The 22,710-nt window shown below is 43.0% G+C and overlaps 1 protein-coding gene across 1 annotated transcript in view; it reads right to left on the bottom strand.

The window, feature by feature from the left end:
* VGLL3 (vestigial like family member 3) overlaps positions 1–22,508 on the bottom strand; it is a 62,118-nt gene extending 39,610 nt beyond the window's left edge. Inside the window, exons 1-2 of the mRNA XM_015407695.1 lie at positions 22,334–22,508; positions 5,189–5,444 (exon numbers count right to left, since the gene is read on the bottom strand). Coding sequence (XP_015263181.1) covers positions 5,189–5,444; positions 22,334–22,459 — 382 coding nt within the window. The 5' untranslated portion in view covers positions 22,460–22,508. The remainder of the gene's footprint in view (positions 1–5,188; positions 5,445–22,333) is intronic.
* Between the last annotated feature and the right edge of the window lie 202 nt (positions 22,509–22,710).

Genomic DNA, 22,710 nt, shown 5'->3' with positions numbered 1-22,710 from the left:
TGTTTGGAGGAAAACACTGATCAAAAGCCTCTCAATCTAAAGATTTAAATCACTGGGAAAAACTTAAAAACTCTGAAACATAAAAATTAAATCTATACATGCACTGGTTTTACCTCAGAAATTTCAAGCCTTGATTTCACTTGACCTTTTTCCTCTATGTTAAATAAAATAATTTGTTGTTTTTGAATTTCAAAATGCCTTGAGTGCCATTTAAGTTAATTCAGGCTCCTGATCCTTCCCTCGGGTTCCTGATCTGAGCCAATGGCCAAAATATTGTACTGCAACAGTGTGGGACATCCACAGTTCTTCAGCAAAGAAGAAAACACATTACTAGGGGGGCTCATTTAGCTAAAGGGAAAGAAAAAGAGAGGGAAAATCTTGGGGATGGGGCCATCATAGCAGCATAGCATGTTTACACAGAAGCAGCACTCAGAGAGGCTGCGGTCAGATGACAGGCTTGCCATGGCCTGGCCATGCCTCTACTTTATCTGGTGTTATTTTCTCCAGAGAGGTTTGTCCAAACATGCCACTCTTAACCCACCTCACCACACACTCACTCCATGGTTGACTGTTCAGATTATTGGTGCGCAGTAACCATGGAGCAGTCAGGCGGGCAGCATCCTTTTAAAAAATAGTCTTTCATGCATGCTAAGAAGCACTCATTCAAAGCACCACTCTATTTTAACAGCTCCATGATCCCTCCACCAAGTACTGTGGCCCCTCTCAGCCTCCTCAGCTTTGCCTTTATTCCATTGACCACATGGGGAAAGTGCAGATTCACATGAGAGTAGCCCCATTGACTTCAGTACATTTACTCTTGTGTCAAGCATGGGATGCTCTCAAACAGCAACTCTGAAGCAGAAAACCTTTTGCATGGGGGAAAGTGGGATGGGGTGTACGGTTGCCTATTTCCATGGCTTTCTAACCTCACAAAACAGGAGAGAAGGTAGGGGGGGATTTGTCACTCAAAAACAACCCCCCAGGGGCTCCCGAATCTGACAGAATGTTTGGGCACAGATACATGGAAGCAGTGATTCACAACCCTGGGGTGAAAATCCACTTATGTGCACATTGCTATCTGACTTCCTGAATAGCTTGAGAGTGCTATGGATTGATCAGAGATCTGGAAGTGCAGTATGAAAACGCTGACATCTGTAAAGACCAGACTTTCCCCAGCATCAAATAACTTCGGCTCGAAGATGGGTGACAACAGGGTGACAATGACTGGGGAATGGGAGACAGATGTTGCTGTCTGAACTTGCATTTTAAATCCGTAGTCAACAGCAATGACATCAGCTCAAACAGCTCATCTGATCATAGCCTGAGTTCAGTAGGACTTACTAACAAGTAAAGTTAGTTTGTACCCCTAGCAAAATAGAAATAATTCAAGACCCATCTCTCCCTTATTATAATTGAGTAGTGGGCACCAAAATTCTAAAATGCCCGCCTTTAGTGTTTGGCCGGAAGAACTGCCACTCAGAAGACACTGGCTGGGTTGACTGGCTGCTTTGTGCAGTCCCGCCCAGCGTACCAAGGTTATTTGCATATGGAAGCTGATTGGACTACACTCCATTCCACACCTCGAACTCACCCCTCCCCCCCGCAAGGCAGTTGGGATTTTCAGTTGCATAACATACCTCAGAGGGGAGAGGATAATGATGTCAGCTGCCCTTTCCCTAGGCAGAGGCTGTGGGGGGGGGGGTTTGTAAAACTTAAGACAGACAGGCAGATAAAGGTTGGCTGATGGTTGCCAGGAAAGGGTTGCCAACTCCAGGTTGGAAACTTCCAGGATATTTTAGGGATGAAGCCTGCTGAGGGTGGGGTCTGAAGGAGGAGGAGGAAGAGGGGGACCTCAGACAGATGCAATGCCATACTGCCCACACTCCAGACAAGCTGTTGCCAGTCTCCAGGTGACAGCTGGAGAGATCTTAAAGCTCTGGTGCTAATTCAAATTGTTGCGATTTATCGACAGAGTAGTGTTCTGGAAAATCTTTAGGAATTGTTTGGTGCATTTACGATGGGGCTCCTGGGGAACTATTGATGCCAATCTTGGCCCAGCACCCATCAATGCTGCCCTCTACAGACTCCACCCCCCAAACCTCCAGGTATTTCCCTCCTTAGAGCTGGCAACCCTACATTCCCCTCAGTGCCTGTTGGTAGGCAACTAAGCTTGGTCCTGTCACCTACTTTGGCCTTTGGGAGAAAACACATTGGGGCCAGTCCTGATAGGGTTGCCAACTCCAGATGGGAAATTCCTGGAGATTTGAGGGATGGAGCCTGAAGAGGGTGAGGTTTGAGGAGGGGTGGGACCTCAGACAGGTACACTGCCATAGACTCCACCCTCCAAACCAGTCAGTCCCACATAGGGAACCATTGTTGCCAATCTCCAGGTGAGGGCTGGAGAGCACTCAGAATTGCAACTGCTCTGCAGAAGGGAGGGCAGAAGTCAGCTGAAGTCAAAGGGGCAGATAATGGTAGGTTGATGGTTAGCTGGGAAGGAGATGGGGTTGCCAACTACATGCTGACAAATTCCTGGGGATTTGAGGGGTGGAGCCTGGAGAGGGTGGGGTTTGCAGAGGGGTGGGACCTCAGACAGGTAGAATGCCATAGACTACACCCTCCAAACCAGCCATTTTGTCCTGGGTAACAATTGCTGCCAATCTCCAGGTGAGGGCTACAGATCACTCACAATTACAACTGCTCTTCAGGTAGCAGAGATCAGTTCCTCTGGAGAAAACAGTGGACTCTATCATTATACCCTGCTGAGGTCACCACAGCAAATTAACACTGTTTGCCCAAAGCCTGAGCACTGCCCCAGAGCCTCTTTCTAGATCTCGTTGTATTGCTTTCACAACGGGCTTTACTGCTAGTTTTTTTAATAAAAAACAACCCATGTCTAGTCAGATGCATTTTCTGATGAAGATGAGCCCAGAATCAGCCATGAGACAGTAAAGGAAAGTGCCTTGTATGTTTGTTTGTTTGTTCGCTCCTTTAATATATCTGGATATATTAGAATGCCCTTTTGCAAAATCAATACAAAAGGATGCTCAGTATCAGATTGAAATTATATCCCTGTGCTTGAATGTACATACAGAAGATTCAAGCCAATTCATATTATTAAATATATTTGAACTGTTAACCATGATTCACCACCCAAACAATGCACATGTTGTACAACTTGTACAACTATGCTGTAAACAACTAAACTGTCAGGTAACCGGGCTGGGGTAACTTTTGGAAACAGAGAAAACTAATGATGATATATATTATTGAGACAATAAAGAGTATTAGTATAAACCTGACCTGGATAGTCCAGGTAACCCCAATCTTATCAGATCTTGGCAGCTAAGCAGAGTTGACTCTGGCAAGTACATGGATGGGAGACCTCCTTGAAACACCAGAGGTGGGAGGCAGGGGCAGGCTTTATTCAGACATCTCTCTGAATACCCCCCAGGCCCCCAGTAGGGTCAGTTACTAGAGGTCACCATGACTTCCAGGTGCACATATACTCACATCCACACACACATATTAAAAAAAAGAATATTAGTAGAGAACAACAAAAATATTCAAGGCTCTTGGATATAGTTAAATATATGTTGTTCTGCATAGAAAATTAAAGGCCTTAATATTTTTATTTTTCCATAATTAATGTTCCTTTTAAGCCCCACAGTGTTATGAGCAGAAATTCTACCTTGTGAGCAAAAAAGCTAGTAGCATTAAATTTGTGAGCAAGTCTACATTTGACCATCATGTAAATTAGTTTTTTAGAAGATTACTTCCATAATCTTATAAAAATATCAGAATAAATTATTTTAGATTATATATAAATTATATTTTAAGAATAATTTAAACATTATAACAGAATCAAGTCACATTTCATCTACCCCTTTTCACTATATTGGTAGACCTGGCCTCCAGAAAACAGGTCTACCCTCCCCCCTTTCCACTATATTGGTAGACCTGGCCACTGGAGAACAGGTCTGCCCACCCATTTCCACTATATTGGTAGACCTGTCCTCTGGAGAACAGATCTATCCACCCCCTTTCCACTATATTGGTAGACCTGGCCTCCAGAAAACAGGTCTACCCTCCCCCCTTTCCACTATATTGGTAGACCTGGCCTCTAGAGAACATATCTGCCCACCCCTTTCCACTATATTGGTAGACCTGCCCTCCAGAAAACAGGTCTCCCTACCATAGTCCACTGTATTGGTAGACCTGGCCTTGGATTGTTGCCTTGTGCTGACCTTAGAAAACATATCAGCACACAGGGGAAGGGGGAAACTCTTGCATTCTACTTTGTTACTTTTTTTAGTGAAATATGACAACCAGCATTGCAGGTCAAGTATAACAGAGGAGGAACAATCACTGTCAGAACCCTGGCTAACCTAACAAATAAGAAGTTGCTTAAATGTTATCAACCTGCCCAAACTACTTATTTATTCAAATATTTATATCCCACTTTTCCCTGTAATTCAAGGCAGCTTACAAATCATACTAAAAAGCACGATTTGTTGTTGTTCAGTAAAAATATATATATATCATTTTTTCTGGCTCCAATGTAGCCTATGAGGACCATTATAATCAATAGTCCCTATACAATAGGCTATAATGGAGAATCGATCTGAGGGTATCTGGGGTTAGGGGAGGGCTGGTTTTTTAGTTAGAGGCACCAGATTTACAGTGTTGCTGATGGTGCCTCTCCTTAAAATTCCCCCCAAATTTCAAAAAGATTGGACCAGGGGGTCCAATTCTATGGGCCCCAGAAGAAAGTACCTCCATCCTCCACTGTTTCCAATGGAGAAGGGGGAAACATTGTGTGCAGAAGCAGAAACCTCTGAGCTGGCATCTAAAGGTTTGTGTGCCAGCACCCTCTAGTGCAGCTTAGAGGGAACTATGCTTAAAACATCTGTCATTTTGACATGACATATCTGGTGAGGTGACAACTTGACACTCTCATCATTACATACAGCTCTGGTTCTCTAAGTGATATCTCTTTATCTGTACATGTCTATATCTGTGTCTTCCAGATATAGGATGTACAGGTGTTGTGCAAATCTGTCCTTTTTTTAAAAAAACCCACCATGTGAATACACATTAATGGACAAATAAAAGTCAATCCGTGCATCACAAAGTCGATTGTATAAAGTAAAAAAAGTTTTAACTGAACCATTGTGTATAATCTTACCTCTCCATAGTGGATTTAGCCCTGGCTTGCTTTTGCAAATGACTGGCTCTGGGTTGAAGCTGCTAGCTTGATTTAATGCTCTTGAGAAGTGTTCATCCACTACTGACCCAATGTCTCCCTGGAAGTAAGTGAAAAGGACGCAGCGAGAGTTAAGGTATTCCATCTCAGCAGGCTGGTCTTTCTCATCTTCTTCTTGTTTGTTAGGAAGGGCTGCTTCCAGAGATTCCTGCATCTTGCTATGTACAGCAAACTTGGTCTGGTATAAGGAAACAGAAGAAAAGAATGGACAAATGAGATTACTCGGTATCTATAGATAATGGAAACAAAAATGCTGTTATCTCATGGTAAATATGATATAGTTTATAATTTTGCCGAGGGTCATCCCACCTGTTCTGTAAATGAAACATTTGCTATTGATCATCTAGGGGCTGCCATGCAGGCAAATCAGCTAGTGCCCCCCTTGCATCTTGTTGCAGTTTCCCAACTCCAGGGACAGGGGAGAAAATTCGCCTAATCCAAAAGTAATTGGAAGTCCTCCCTAATGGGTTTTCTAATATGTGTAAGTTTCCTTTTACTATCTCTCTCATGGAGTTAGCACAATAGGTGGTCTGTAGATGACAGAGAAACAAGAACAAATTAACAGCACCCATTCACCAAAGTAAAATCTATGAGTAAAGGGCTTAACCTTTGTTTAATACGTGGTGTAAAGTAGTACAAATCTTGAGTGAGAAACAGAAGTAAAGCTAGTATGGTAAAGAAATACATCCTGAGAGCTGACATCATCCTAAATTCTCTTAGGTATACCAACAAAACCATGCAAAGTCTGCATTTTAGAGCTCATTATATTAATTGTATAATAATGTAATCCTTATCATCATATGAATGATTATTTTTGTTCAATTTACAACACTTCTGAGCACTTATGTTTTACAAACTATTCTAATTTTGTTCAGGCATGCTCCACTTGTCATACTTTCACTGGGCTCAGTATCATTTGTGGAGGAGGGTGCTACTCCATGGAGATGTGGATGACAGAATTAAGCCTTTTGTAAGAAAAAAAATTCTGAGAATAAAACATTGCCAAAGATACAAAACAAATGTGGGATCTTCATTCATTCAAACAACTGTTTCATTTTTGTTTTTACATAGCACCAATTTATAAAAAAACATTGGATATAAAAGATGATTAAATGTGGTGAGATTGGTGCGATAAACAAACCCTTGAAAAGCATAATAAAAAGGGGGGAAATAATCAAAGGCTACGTTGGATGGAAGCCTTTGAACAGCTATTCCCATTTTTTTCAAATCAAATCAAAATGTCAAAATAAATATGTGTGAAGATCCATTTTGCATGGAACATATTTTTCAGATGTTCTGCTTTACAAATGTTTTCTAAGAAACTCCATTCCTAATACTCTAGTAGTGGCACCCCATTTTGTCTAACACTCTGGGGAAAGAGGGGTTAAATCATAGTCATTTAAGTGGTGGCATTGGCTATTCAACTTCCGACACAGTTCTCAGGCATACCACTGACTGTCCAGACTGCTGGTTTAGCATGTATTGGCCGGGGTGGGGTGGGGGGGACAAGGTGATAAGCACAGAGTAACAAAGGGATTTCTCTTCCACAGTGTCCAGCTCATGAATAAAGGGGTGCTTCTCACCTGCTCATTACATGCCTATCCAGAGATTAATTTCTTTTGGAGTTGTGATTCTAGGAGATCTCCAAGTTCTAACTGGAGGTTGGCAAGCCTACTTCCCTACCTTGTCCTCCTTCCACTCTTAACCATATTTGCTGTGGTTTCGACTACTGTTACTTCGCTGCCAGGCTGGTAGCACCAACTAGGTGGAGAGGAGAGAAAGATTCTCTGGCACTGACTCTGTTTGGTGTAGTGGTTACGTGCACGGACTCCTCCACTTGCACCTGGCTGGATTACCTTGGGCAAGCCTTAGTTCTGATAAGAGCTGTTCTTGAAAAAGAGCAGTTTCTGCCAGAGCTCTCTCAGCCCCACCTACCTCACAGGGTGTCTGTTGTGGGGAGAGGAAGGGAAAGGAGTTTGTAAGCTGCTCTGAGACACCTTTGGGTAGTGAAGGGTGGGGTATAAATCCAATCTCTTCTTCTTCTTCTCTCCTGCTGGCTGGCTTCCTGCCTAGCCATCGCTTGTCTGCTTAGCTACAGATCTGATTCCCCTGCAAGTGATGTGGTAGTTACAGAATACCTCATAACCCTATAGAGTGCATTCAAAGTTTGGAATAGGGCTTGGAATAAATTGAGCTATTTGCCAATATTTGGCAGCCATTCAGTTTTCCTGATCCCAAACCAGATCTCAGAGTTGCCAGCTTTCCTTCCTCACAGATGTCCTGGAGGTGTATTGAGTAAAACCTGGTTTCTCATTCCTGAGGTTCCTGATTCGAGCCCTGTCAGGTGCTTGATACCTAGATAGATCAAGCTGCAAGCTCTTTGTGTATTTAAATAGCTACACTATGGTGTTTTCTCCCCCCCCCCTCTTTTTTAAAAATGTTTTAAGAGGAAGTATAACATATCAAGACAAATAATAACTGCGAAACAGTATACAAAAGTCCTGAGAATCCAAAATGACAAAACAACCAGTTAAATATTTTTACTGTCTTAGAAATACTTCACCATTCCTAGAACTGTTCAAGGGAAGGGTCTAGCCACTAGACTGATACCACTATGTTTAAATATGTGAGAAGAATTAAATGCTGTATTTTTTTTTCTTGGGGGGATTTATTGTTAACGTTTTAAAATGATTTTTTTAAAGACTGAGAAGACTGACAGTTATTCTTAAGTGTGCTGGTAATGTCTGGACACACATTAACTAAATTCGAGTAAAACTCAGGCCTGATTCACATATGTAGAAGAATGAAGTGAGAAGGAAGCGGCAGAGCCTAATATGATAAAGTGGACTGCTTCACTTCAGAGTGCAGAAGGTGGATTCCAACTTTGAATTTTACTTTACATTAAAGTCTTTGCAAATAAAAAACTACTAAAACGGGAGGGAGAAAGATTCAACTCCTTTTCTTTGATTGCTCGTTTCTATTTGCAGGGGAGTGTTCCAGAATTTGATCCTCATAATCCTCCATCAGTAATCATTCTATCATGGTCTTTTCTGCTTCTGTTAACCAGCACTTAGAATTCATGTCTGCCTTTATCCACTTTGACCATGATCACAGGAACAGAATGAACAACATATATAAAATGAAATAACTAGTCACAGGGCCAAACTGCAGCTGTTACCTGTGACACGCTCTATGTGCAACTCTGCCTATACACACAGTTTCGATTTTGAGTGAATGGGGCAGCATCTGTATTTTCAATATGCATGCAACTTTGGTAAACATAAATGTGTTCTTTCAAAAAAAAATCTGGTGTTACCTTTGCACATATGCATGTTCCCCATTTACATAAAATGGTGACTGTGCATAAAGGGAGGATTTTGTGTTGCATGTGCCCCTATCACACATGGTTGGAGACCCAAAATCAAAAGTCTGAGCAGAACTCACTACTTCTCAGGATTTTAACAAAGTTCTTCCATAAAGTAGTCTAAGGCTGCAGTCAGACATGCCTTTAAATCCAACTCACCTGTGAATGCCTGATGGATCTAAAGGGCATGATGAGACAGCAATATCTGGTAAAGGTCCCATATCCACCAGCAACCCATGCTGCCCTTTAAAGTTAAAAGATACTGGGGAAAGCCCAGACCTCATGCTTGCTGACGGGCTACAAATAGACTTTCCCCTGTATGATCACTCAAGCATGTTCTCATACCATTGGAATGGTCTGTTCATTCCATCCCGACTCAGTGCCAGTTTTTCCCCCTCACTTAGCAGTATGCATATAACCACATACTCCATGAGGAACCCTCAGTGCAGAGATAGGATTCTTCATTTATGCACATGGGAAACAAAAGGCAAAAAAAAAAACCACTTGCCCAAACATACCGTCTGATCAGGCAGTGATGGCTGAGCCCACAGCTACAAAGGATGTGTGCTTGTGCACAGTGACAGCCCCAGGTTTTTTTGCCCACTAGGTGAGGATACATTGTGGTGTGTGCCCCCCCCCATGCGAGGTGGGATGGGGGTGGGCGCCAGAGCCACAGCAGGTGGGCTGAGAGGACGAGCTGCAAATGCATGCGGGGGGCGGGATCGCTCGAGGGGAGGGGGGCTGTGCCAGGCTGCAAAAGGAGCTCCAGAGAGACCGTGGGGGTGGGGGTGGAAGAGGGCGAGCGGCACTTTCCCGTTGTCCCGGGCTGTTCCCCATGCCTGTCCCCCACCTCCTTCTCTTTCTGTCTGGGGGGCTGCAAAGAGGGGAGTCTCTTGCTGGAGACGGAGGAAGAAGCAGGCAAGGGAGGCTTCCTGTGCGGGGCGAGGGGGGGGACGAGGCCAGCCAGAATGGCACCCTCGTTGAGCCATTTCCCTAGGCAACAGTCTAAAATTTAACAATAATGGGCCGGCCCTGCTCATGCTATGTTGTGTCAATTTCCACCAGGGCAAATAGGCTCGTTTCCCCTCCACACCAAATGGCACATCAGACTGTGGCCTAAGACTGCACTAGCTTTCTTAAGCAGCCATGTTACACTGCTGGCTCACATTCAGTTTGTGATCAGCTAAGACAACAAGATCCTTTTCATACATACTGTTGCCAAGCCAAGTCTCTCCCATCTTATACCTTTATCTTTGATAATTTTTCAACATAAATTTAACATTTTACATTTATTCCTGTTGGCCATTTCTCTCTTTCAGCTTCTACATTTCTAGCAAGTATTCTGCACATTAAAATGGTTGTTTCAAATAATGTATCAATAATATTTAGAAGATTTAAATATAAACATGGGGAGAAGTATTTTATTGCTATACCTCCCCCAGTTTTGCCATTGTGCCCCTCATAAGTAACTGTATCACTTTGTCTTCTTTGAAGCTCAATTTATTGCAACCAGCTTGGACCTTCAGCTTATTGTGATCATTTCTGAAAGGTGAATTTCTCAGGTGAAGGGTAGCATTAGAGGAGAATGTGGAACCATGTTGCTGGGATCCAGATGCTGGTGCCTGGAAGTCTTTCAGTGTTTGTATACGGACACTGGAATTCAGGAAATTAAAGCTTGTATCCAAAGCTGCTGCTCTGTAGAGGAATGCTCTTCTTTTCATAGACAATATTCTGTCAGCATTTCCATTTCATTCCTTCCCATTTCTCATCCTTAGTTTGTGTCTTTTTGCTCAAACACTACTAATAATGATTGGCAGATACATATTTTTATATACAACATTTTCTCTTAAAAACTATTAGTTTTGGTTAATGGCATTAGATCTGGGGTCTACAAATATTTTAAATTGACACTATTTGAAAGATTACTTCTACTGTACTTACAGCAAAGTCAAGGTCTGTGACATTTAATTAACAAGCCCAGGGAGGGATTTCCACTTCCCCCTCTATTATGTAAAGCAACAGAGATAACGCTCACTATACATCTTCAGCTAGCAGAAATAACAACAAAAATCCTTCCCTAAGTTTCTCAATATGTAAAACAAATGCTAAACTGCTCCCAACAGGCCTTAAAATTATTTACATTTTTGTGATTTTACTCATGGTACTTAAAAGGTGTGGGATAATATACTAAACAATATACACTTTTAAAAAATCATATAATTATCCTAAATTTCTTTCCTCTGTTCTAAAGTATCATGATGAACACAGATATCCAGGCTTCCCATTCATTCAATGAAATAAATTCTCCAAAATGAATGAAAGGCCATGACATATATGAGAGTTCTGGAAGTGCATCTCAGTCTCAGAACATGGAACATTTGCTGTACCATCTTGAAGCAGCATCAGCCATAACAGCAGTGTACAAAGCTATACTGAGGTGCAGATACAAGCAAATTAGTAGGCAAATAACAGGGGTGGCACAGAGGAAAAGCAAAGATATTTCATGATACTCTAAAGACTGAGACTAAACACCATTTACCCAAATGATATCCTGTAATGTATTTTACTAGGTGCAAGGACCATTGTGGGAAGAGAGACAATGGACCCTAGAGAGAGGCCAACGGAGGGCCCCCCCCCGCGCACTGGCAAAGAAGGGCGCGGCGGCTCACCAGCGACCAGATTCGCACCTCCCCTCACCGCATGCTGGAGGCGGCGGGGCAAGCCAGCCGGCCTCGTCCCTCCTCTGTCGGCATGGGCGAGGGGCCTCTGAACGGCTTCTCCTGGGTGATTGCCTGGGCAGAAGGCAGGGGAACCCAGGGGGAGATCCTGCAAGGGCTCCCTGGGCCCCTGCTGGCTCGATGGCCTCGGCGGCTGGGCCAGGATGGGGTGGGGGGCCTCTGACTGGCCTCTCCTTCTGGCCACCTCAGCAGGAGGGCAGGAAAACTAATAGGGAGGGCCTCAAAGGGCTGCCCAGCCCCTTCTCGGCTTGCTTGCCTCAGCGTGCGGGCGAGGAGGGGGCAGGGGTCTCTGGGTAGCCACTCTCATTTGACCGCCTCGGAGGTCTTTCCCCGTGTCGGGTGAGGAAAGTGCGGCACAGCCGCTTCCCCCCTCCCCGAGCGCAGCCGTGGCCAGCTGAGGGAAACCCCCCATCCCCGAAGAAGGGTGGCAGCTTCCCCAGCCCAGGCCGCACCGGGCGAGGGAAGCATGACGTGGCCACCTCAGCACCTCTCGCCTGCCACAGCTTCATCCGTCTTTCCACTGGCTGCTTGCCCCTGGGCACGCAGGCCAAGGCAGAGAGGCTCGTCCCCCCCCCCCCCCAGCCAATGGCTTGCCAGTTGCCCCAAGCAGCAGCTGACAGGCAAATGGCTGAGGGAGCGCATTTTTTCTCACCACCCCATAGGATGGTGGCTACCCCAAAACACAATTATTATAAGGAGAGATAAGAAGTATCACAACAGATCTACCAACTCTAGAGATCAGTTCCCTCTTAGAGTTGCCAGCTCCAATTGACAAATTTCTGGAGACTTGGGGGTAGAGCCTTGAAAAGGTGAGGTTTGGAAATGGAAATGACCTCAGCAGGCTATAATGCATACAGTCCACCCTCCAAAGAAGCCATTTCCTCCAAGGGGAACTGATCTCTGTCATCTGGAGATCAGGTATAATTCTGGGTGATCAACAGCCCCCACCTGGAGGAGATGGCTGCTTTGAAGGGGAGAGTCTATGGCATTATACCCCTCTGAGGTCCCTCCCATCCTCAAACCGAACCATCCCCAGGCTGCACCCCCCCCCAATCACTAGAAATGTCCTAACCTAGTGTTGACAACTCTATCTCCTTCCCACGTCTTCCTTTCCCTGCGTATTCTCTTCTTTTCAGCCATTCACCAACCTACCTTTTACCTGCCTCTCGTGTGAAGCTGTATTTACTTCATTTGTACCCCATCTCTCTCCACAGTAGATTCCAAAGCAGCTTACATTATTTTCCTCTCCTCCTATGTCTCCTATATGACTTGTCCAATATTACCCAGTCAGCAAGATGGGGATTTGAACCTGGGTTTTCCAGACCCTACTCTGAAGCTCTAACTGCTACACTACAGTGGCTTTCATAAGGTGGCTGCTGTTGAACAGCAGCAAGCAGCCAAGCCTAGTTGAGTCATGCAAGTCAGGTGGCATTAAGTCACCCAGAGGTTGCTGCCAGGTCTTGGGTTGCCAACCTTCAGGTGGGACTTGGAGATCTCCCAGAATTACAAGTAACCTCCAAATGACAGATCTCTGTACCCCTGAAGAAAATGGCTGTTTTGGAGAGTGGACTCTATGGCATTATATCCAGCTGAGACCTCTTCCCTACCTCTCAAACCCTGTTTTCTTCAGACTCCACCACAAAATCTCCAGTTATTTCCCAAACTGGAGCTGGCAATCCTAGTCAGGCCTGGCACTGATAAATCTTCCCTCAAAGGGCAAAATAGGTCGGAAAGGGCCTCCCCCCCATCTTTTACTCACTGAAATCCAGCCTTGAAAGACTGCAAATGCCTAGCAACAGCCACTGAGGGAACCTATTGCTTAAAGCTACGGGTGCTCCTTTTATCATTTTTGTGTTTTTACCCCTCAGTATTTGTTTTAGATTTCACATTTTTCTGCAACGCTAGGGCCCTTTTCAGGTTTTTAGAAAGTTCTGTCTTGCCCGTTCACAGCTCCAGTCACTGGATTTAAGTATCCAAAGATCTGGCTGACCTGCTATTAGAATATAAGATAGAACTCATACAAGGTGAATCCAGAGTTTTAAAAAGTAGCCTGTTTTGTTTCCAGCTCAATTAGGTTTAAAATAAAGAAGAAAAGACAGCTGAAACATCAGTAACATTTTAAAAAGATAAGAAAGACATCACCACAAAGAGCAATGGATAATTGCAAGCCTAGTGTACAAATGCTAGAAACCCACAGTCAGTTAAGATGCACTCATTTATACTGCTCCAAAGAACTTAAAACCAGAGATCTTTTTCAAGTCATAGGTTATAAGTAGGTGTTTTTACTGCACTGTTCTTCACACCATGCACTAAATGCTATTGTGTTTAGAAAAAAATAATAATTTTGTTCTGGTATCTGTTCAATATTTTTTTAAAAACGTATTAATATTTAGATTATTGTTATAAAACATTTAAAAAATCACACAATAGACAGAATTCTGTTTTCTACAAAACCCAACTGTTAGACCCACACTGTGCATCACCAACCTATGTGCCTCACATGCATTCCTCTCATAGTACCACACATCAATCAAGAATAACTGGGCACAGGACTTCTGGTTTATGGCGACACGCTGGCAGACGCATCTCCCGGACCTCTCGGGGATGTGATCTGCACACTAGCAGAAAGGAGGGGGGGCGATGGGTCACTAACCCCCCCCCGGAGCCTTGGCAAAAGGCTCCTAGCCATGGGGCTTTTGAGGGGTGGCCTCTTCACCAGCACGATGCTGGGGAACTGAGGCACTCCTCCGCCCCGACAGTCCTGCCACTGAGTGTCCGTATGGATCTAGAGCTGCTGACCGGGACAAGCATCAGAGATCGAGCATTTTGAAAATGTGCCGAGTGAGGTCGTATGACCAACAGTGAACTGTGAGTCTGGTTAAAGTGAAACGAGAATTTAAAAAGAAAGCTACCCCCTGGGAACGGCAAAAAAGTGACCGGGGGAGGGCCCCCTCCCATACGCATGAACTAAACAATGAAATAGCAAGGGGGGAGTGGAAGAAAAAGCACTGAAATCTGTTTTGAGAGACTTACCAGAGCGTGGATAAGCGTAAGGGTGTATTTCAGAGACTTTAGCAAGTTTCCATAAAAGTAAACAATCCATAAAGATGGCGGGGGAAAGAGCAGAGAAAGACAAACCAGCAAAAGTGAAACCAGTTGGGATCTTGAGCCCTCGACCAGAAGAGACCACTGAGTTCTCTAAAATGTTGGCAGATTTCTTGCGCCCTCTGCTGCACCAGATGACTAACATCGAACAACAGCTGATGACTCTAAACCAGAATGTTGCAACTCAGCAGCTCCAACTAACTGAGACTTTAAAAATAATGGAGCAAACTGCTGAGAAGGTGAAGGAAATGGATGCCAACACTAAAAAAGTCAAGAAAAAGGTGCAAAAGCTGGAAAAGAAACAAGCTTCGGAAGAATCACAACTTTTACACTCGGCGGCCATGGCGCCCAGGTCTTGCAAGTAGGCGCTGCCGGGCGAGGAGGCGAGACATTCCATTTAAAATAAGGCAAAAGAGAAAGAAATATAAAGACCTAATCCTTTTTCTACAAACAAACAGCATTGTTTACAGATGGCTAATTCCAGAAGATGTCATTTTCAAACTACGCTATAAAAAAGAAACTACATGATAAAAAAGAAAAGATTGACTCTATTTCCAAAGCACGTGAGTTCCTGAGAGTGCAGCTGGGAGAGACAGAAGAGGTCGAGAAGAAAGAAAATGACAGCAAATTCAGTGGCAAATTGGACTCAGTGTCTTCCGATGAGGACTCTTTTTCCGATAAGGGGGCAGCTGCCCCTAAACGTACATACAAATTGAGGATTAGAAAAGATAAGAAAAAATGAAAGCTGAAGGACTCTGAATTGTGCCTTAAAATTTTGGTTTTATTATGGGATGCTCTGGGGGCTCTCTTAAACAGTTAAATCAATGGATAAAAAGATAAAAAAAACTTAGCATAACCAACTATGTTCAAAGTAATACTATCAATCTAAGATTAACATTTATATAAGTTATTGTTATGATCTCCTATACTTGGGGTTTTAGTTAGTAGTGGTTTTCTTTCCTTTCTCCCTAGATGTAGTTACCCTTTCACAATTTTTCGTTGTAGTTTGTAGTCTATTAAAAATACAATAAAAAATCCCCTCCAGCCCCCCCCCCAAAAGAATAACTGGGCACAAATAAAGGAAACTGTGGTTGTGTGATTATGTGACCATAGCCTCATCATGTAGACAAGGGGTAAAAAAGAAGTTTACTACAGAGCTGTATATCCAATACTCAAATGCCAAAGAAATGCTAGAAAATTGTTCAGTGTATAATTATCAATGACAGTACTGAATGTACGGTTTTTATAAATAATGGTATGAATATATTTACTTCATAGTGCCTGCCAATGCATTTTTGGCACCCATTTGCTGCTTGAGTTTTGGGAATAAAATCCAATGGAGCAGGAAAAAATAAAGAGTTTTGGATTACTTCTTGCCAGATATCAAAGCAATGAGCCCTTCCTGGGTATGTACATCAGTCATGCTCCCTTGTCCTTACCTTAGACTTTATTTCTCCAGGCTTGGTAACCTCTCCCTGTGGTCACACAAACTCTCCCCTTTCTATGAAAACTAAACGGCATCTGTTCACAAAGCAAAGCACCAACTTTGCCCCGCATATGGGGCCATTTTGTGACTGTCTGTGACCCCATGACAAATATTTTTAGAGTTGCTCTTAGTTCTGAAAATTCCCAAATTGCCCACAGGCTCAACAAAGCTGGAAACCTCTGCTAACTGATATGTACAGGAAAATAATTGCATTTGAAAAAATGAAGGAAGGTGGCAATCCTATGTACATTATCTGCCATCTCACTGATGCTGCTTATATCTTGGCTCCACAAGGCAGAAATAGGAGAGCCATACCCTGACAGGTGTTAGGGATGCCAAGGGAAACCAGAAGTAAGAATACAAGCAAATGCACAAGCTCTCCCCTGATGAACAGCTCACCTATTTTTGGAGATTTGAGGTATAGGCAGAGGCCAAGGCTTTGACCCTCTCCAGCAGTAAATAAATCCTCACCAAACCAGAGAAGCCAGAGATCAGGGATAAAGCCAGAGATCAGGGATAATGGAAGATCACATTATCCCTTCCTGTAAGCAAAAACTAATAGCTCAGAGTCTGACAACTCTCAGTTCTCTAATTTCATGTAAAAACACTAAGAATCTATGTATTTTCTTTGACACGAGTTACTATTAAAAGCAAAGACAAGCAGACTCCTGTATATGTGTAAAGAGTAAAAGATTATTTATTTATTTATTTATTTATTTATTTACAGAATGCATGGATGAGGGAAACTAGACTCCTACACTTTATTCCAGTTCTTTGAGCATTTTTCTCCTAACCAGTACACTCACATTTCTTACCTATTTCCACTAATTAAATGTAAAGAATCATCAGGCAAGGGTGAGCAGCTGTATATATAAGTAATATGCAGGATACACATGGTGTGCATTTTTTTGGAAAATAAACTAGAGCATTCTATTTAAAGTAAAGTATTTTAAAATATTTAAAATAAAGCACTTTACAGTCTTTAAAGTAGTTAAACAGACTAAAAACTCTCTCTAAATGTCATTGTTCATAAATTAAGATTTACATAGACATTTTATTTGCCCATTTCAAGTTTATAAAGCATTACACAATCAAGCACATATATTCCGGTCCTCAAAATAATTCTGAAAGAATTATTTGCAATGCATTTACCTCAAATGCTGGCATCCTGGTCCCTTTATAACTAATCAAATTTGTAAATATAAGGAAACTTTGATTAGTGTTTTATTTTAGCCAATGGCAACAGCCCTGATTCAACAAGTCCCCTTTTGCATCCATGTTTACACCCGTGTTTGAGAAAATCTGGCCATGCGTACCTGTTAAACAGGTGACTGGCAAGATCAGTTTTGAGAGTGACTAACATCTGCTTGAGGTGGTGAGCAAGGATCTATAGTCCATCCGTCTTCCTCAGCAGGTGCTTAATTCTTTCAAAATTGTTGCACTGCCACAGCCAGGACTATCCACACCAAGTGATATTAAAAAGTAAATTGATATGGATACACATCTTAAAAGTGCTTAAAATGTCAGGTTTGCAACAATTCTGTTTTTATACTGTTTGTGTATTTTTATTTATATCATTTATAATTTACATTTTTCACTGAGATACATGGTGTAACACAGCACAATAAAATTAAATCAACAGGGATGAAAGACCAATAAACAATGCAACAGGGTTTGGTTTGCAGAAATCTGAAAACAAAGTTGAACTCAAGTTCAAACAAAGCATAAACAGTAGCATGACTTTTTAAATGATGCAGGAATCACATAGTAGGATCATAACCAGTGTTCTCTCTAAGCTGTTAGTGTGAGCTAGCTCACAGTTATTAGCCTCTAGCTCACACATTTTTGTCTTAGCTTAGAAAGGATGGCTCCAGAGCAAACTAATTTATGCAGCAGCCAAATTGCTCACTCACAACTTTAATGCCAGTAGCTCACAAAGTAAATTTTTTGCTCACAAGACTCCACAGTTTACAGGGAGCATTGATCATAACAGACATACTGTCATGATTGTATTATGTTGCAATAATACCTACTTATACATACTTTCCTACCATTAAAAAACAGGTAACTTGTTAAATTGCAACTTCAAAGCTAGGCTAATACAAATCTCACTTTCCTGTACCACAGACCTGAAAAGGTTATCCAAGTATTGCTGGAAGTTTTTTGGCAACAGATAAAGAAGAAATTATAAAACAGAAACTGGAAGCTTTGCATATGAGCCCATATTTATGTGTTCCGGGCAAACTGGTATGAAGAGTCTCTTCCCATATACAGAGAAAACAATTTTCATGGATAATAATGATAAAACCTTATGGAATGCAGCAAAAACCAAAAAAATGTATTCTCAGATGACTACATTGGGCCCAAATCAATATTAGTCCCACTTCACCCACGCACAGCTTAGTCTAAAAATGCTGTCAGCCTGATAAGAATTTCCTGATTTATTTCATTACATCAGATACTTAAGTTAAAGTGTAAAACAGGTTTTGATCAATCTCAAGAAAAGAAGACGTCTGCTTTTTTCCTCTCTTTCTTGCCTTTAGGCTTCTTAAGAAACTGATTACAGGTACTATAAAGCAGCTTTTGAAGAAAGCACAAAGTTAAGGGTTAGAAGGGAGGGGTTGCTTTAATTGTGAGGTGTCCTACAGAGTGTTGTTTACTACAGACATGGAGAAGGCACTAACATGTCATTGTTACTAATAATGTGCTATGTTCTGCACAAAAATACCAAAACCACAATGCATTGTCCATGCACAGAAAGTAGTGTTCTTAATCAGGCACAGAGGAACTCGTTTAGAGAAACTTATTTAGAAAATGAATTTATGGAGACACATAAAACTGACAGCTAGTAATTTGAGTTATCCTAGGTATATATTTTTTTTCCAATTATGCCTCTACATCCCATGATCTTAAATACTAAGGCTCATTGATTTCAATAGGTTTGGCAATTTCATTCTAAACATATTTACACATGAGTAAATCCCAATGAAATATGTAAGTAAATATGTTAAGAATGAAATTGCCAAACCTATTGAAATCAGTGGGCATTTGTTTGGAATTCTTGGCAACCAGGATGAACACATTGTCAGCTACCCCGATAAGAATAAACAGAAATCTAGTGGGACCTTAAGGACTAAGTATATTTTATGCCAGCCTAAATGCTCATGGACTAGAGTATCTGGGAACTGGAGTCTAGCCCACAAAAAAATTATGCTGGAATAAAAACTTTAAAACAAAATCAGTGGGGTAAAAAATGTTCTGTTGTATTCTTTTTGGTATGATGCATAGAGAGGTGACTTTAAAATTTTGCATCTTTAGTATATTAGCTATTGCACATTAGTAAAGGATGTCCCCAAAGTACAAGCACTTACAAGTTTCTTCTGTAAACAGAAAAGTACCTGGGGCACAAAACAAGTCCATAAAAATCTACTGGTTTTGTCCCAGCTAACGTAAAATATTGGGGTAAAAATGTACCATTAGTTTTTGCAAAAGACAACTGATTCAGGAAGGCACTGAAGAGTTTTAAAGTTGCTTATAGGCTGCAGTAAACCCTGGGCTTTACTTGTGAACAGTGTACTGCAAAAACATTAATGCTTCGGATTTTTTTTAAAAAAACAGCAATTAGATAGTAATTAGTAATGAGATATGCTGGGTGTTATTTTTTTACACCACAGACACCCTGGAATTTAGATTGGTATAATGCACACATGCCAAATACAACATGTGTTTTTATTACACTTCTCTCAAAAGAGTTCTAAAGCACTACAAGACTAAAAAAAAAAATTGCTACAACAAAATGACATTCTTCTGGAATTACTACTCAAGTATGGATCCTCTTGGTCTCCAGCCCAGTGATCTGTTTCAATATTTGACCCTTGGCTATATCATGTCTTTCCCACCCCCTCTTCTTAATCCCAGCTCCAGTTTGCAACTCCTTCTGCCATCCCACTGACCACTGCAGTGACCTGAACTCACATGGACACGCTCTTTCTATGGGCAGCAACCAACCCCCCCCTTCAAGTACCAGAGGAGAGACGCAGACTAGGAGATGGTGAGGGCATTCACCCTTTTTAGGCACACCTGGAGGCCATCGCATGATGATCAGCCCCGAATGTCAGGCCCCAATCTCCAAAGTCCAGAGAGCAGCCCTAATTTTGGCAGGAACACACGTAGTGAAGACCATCAACACACTTTCCACAAACATGCATGCACCACTCTTTCTAGAGACACACTCACATGGCCTCCTTTGCTGCTTCATACCACTTTCCCTTTGCAAGGCCCACAGCCGTGCATTCTTTGTGTACTTCACACATTCCCACTTGACTGGCCTTTCTTCCCTCACATCATAGGCTGACCCTACCAAAAGCAGGTGAAGCCACCCGCTAAAGGTGGAGGGGTACTACTGAAAGAACACATTGACAAAGATTACTACATTTTACCATGTCAGGAGAGGGGTTGAATATTGCCAGTACTAAATATCAGGAGTCATCGCTGCTAGTACTTTCACACCAGTCACACAGCAAAACCCACTCACTCTGTGGTGCAGGCACACAGCCACTGGACAGGATCTTCTCACACACCACAAAACCAGGCTTCATACTCTAAGGACCTGATACTGCCATCCTAAGCACTCTGTATAGGATGGTACTGCTGGTGTCTACTAATTGCACACATACAAGTGTGCTGTCTTCCAAACCTGAAAACATGCAGTTACTTGGACACCAGTATGGTGAGGCTTCACATGAATTCCACAGGACCTATCTCCTTAGCCTTGCTTTCTTTCAAAAAGTAGGTTATTTTCTTTGTGTAACTAAATTCAGCACTGACATACTGAAGCCCCATTCACGTTACAGTGAATACACACACAATCCATGTCCAGTATGAACTTGATTGTTCTTTGTATGTGTGTTGAGGAATTCTTATATTAGACTCAAAATATGTATAGCTGAACGTGTGACACAGACTCCATGTTTATCCAGGTACTGGTCCCCAGTTTCATTCATAAAGTTAATGCACATTGGCTCTTTCTTATAAACAGATGTACAAGCAGGGTGTACAAGTGATAACTGTAAGGTGAACAGGACTGGTGTGTTAAACAGTAAGATGGATTCTATCACACAACTTTTTATTTCACTATTTTTATTTTACTATTCAAGCAAATGTATATGACAATTACCAGAGAGACTGTTACACAAGGGGGGGGGTGTCCAGTGGGCAAATGTGAGAAAAGTTGTATGTTTTCATAAAATATGAGTACTGAGGCACATTCACACTGTCACACCTACTTAGGAACCCTTTCACAAGGGGTGATTGGCATGTACTGAGGGAAACACTGCAGGCAGGTGAGTGAGATGGGAATTAAGTGGTAGAATGAATCAAACCATTTCAGTCATCAAGAATCACATTTTGGAATAACAAAAGAACATAGGAGAACACTTCCATGTGTTAAAAACTTCCCGCAAATAGAAAACCACCGGAGCAAGCAAATACAAGTGGGAAACCTGCATTGCTCGTTATCTATTTGCAGGAAGGTTTTATTTATGCGGAGCAACAGTTAAAGCTGGAATCTGCCACCTGATGTTTGCGGCCCCACCAGACGCCTGAAGTCTCCTGTCCATTCTGCTCCCTCGGCATTTCTACCTCATTTACCCGCATGTGTGAACCAGGCAAAAGATCAGACGCCACCGATAAAACTTCCGCATCAAAGGCAATTAATTGAGTCCGTTCATCCAATCAGCTGAGACCTAGGGCCCTCAAGTGTGGAGTGATCAAGGGACGTCCACGCAAACATAGCATGACAACAGGACAACGTTTGAGTCCAGTGGCACCTTTAAGACAAACAAAGTTTAATTCTGGGTATAAACTTTCGTGTGCACGAAAGCTTGTGCCCAGAATTAAACTTTGTTGGTCTTAAAGGTGCCTCTGGACTCAAGCTTAGTTGCGTTACTTCAGACCAACACGGCTGCCCACCAGTGTTCCCTCTAAGCTGAGTTAGTGTGAGCTAGCTCATAGTTTTTTAGCCTCCGACTCACACATTTTTGTCTTAGCTCAGGGAGGATGGCTCCAGAGCAAACTAATTGATGCAGCAGCCAAATCGCTGGCTCACAACTTTAATGCCAGTAGCTCACAAAGTAGAATTTTTGCTCCCAAGACTCCACAGCTTAGAGGGAACATTGCTGCCCACCTGGATCTATAGTATGAGAATGGAAGATTCACCACGGGGGGGGCCTGTCCCTGACCAAGAAAAATCTCTTCCTGCGAATCTCTAATCCAAACTCTCCCCGCAGTCTGGTTTCTCCCCGCCCATCCTGCTCTCTCGTCCCTTGTTGCCGCGTTCAGCCTTCCCCCTCCCCGCCGGCCCGCGGAGGTCTCACCTGTTGGCTCTGCGGGAAAGGCAGCGCAGGAAAGGGGCAAGGAGCCGCGGGACAGGCTGCCGCAGCCGTCGCACTGGGCAGCTTCAGCTGGGGCGGGTGGTGCCTCACCACATCCGAGCAGCTCATGGCAGCCGCGGGACCTGCTACTGCCACTGTCCGGAAAGATGCTTTCCAGCCGCGACCGCTGCATTGAGATGCCTTCTCCCAGCCGGGCGCGACGGCGGAGCCTCGGGATGCAGCGCTGAGGGGCGGAGGCGCCTTCATCTTCACGAGTGGCCGGGAGCCGCTCTGGCGCTTATATAGAAGGGAAGCCGCGGCTGCTACGCGGGCGGCATAAGGCGGAGGAGGCACCGCAGCCCCAGCGAGGCAGCGAAGGG

This window comes from Gekko japonicus, unplaced genomic scaffold (genome assembly GCF_001447785.1).
Source record: "Gekko japonicus isolate JY-2015 unplaced genomic scaffold, Gekko_japonicus_V1.1 scaffold1709, whole genome shotgun sequence".
Lineage (NCBI taxonomy): Eukaryota > Metazoa > Chordata > Lepidosauria > Squamata > Gekkonidae > Gekko > Gekko japonicus.
Note: the sequence above shows the minus strand (reverse complement) of the source record. Positions and strands in the feature narration are given on the sequence as shown.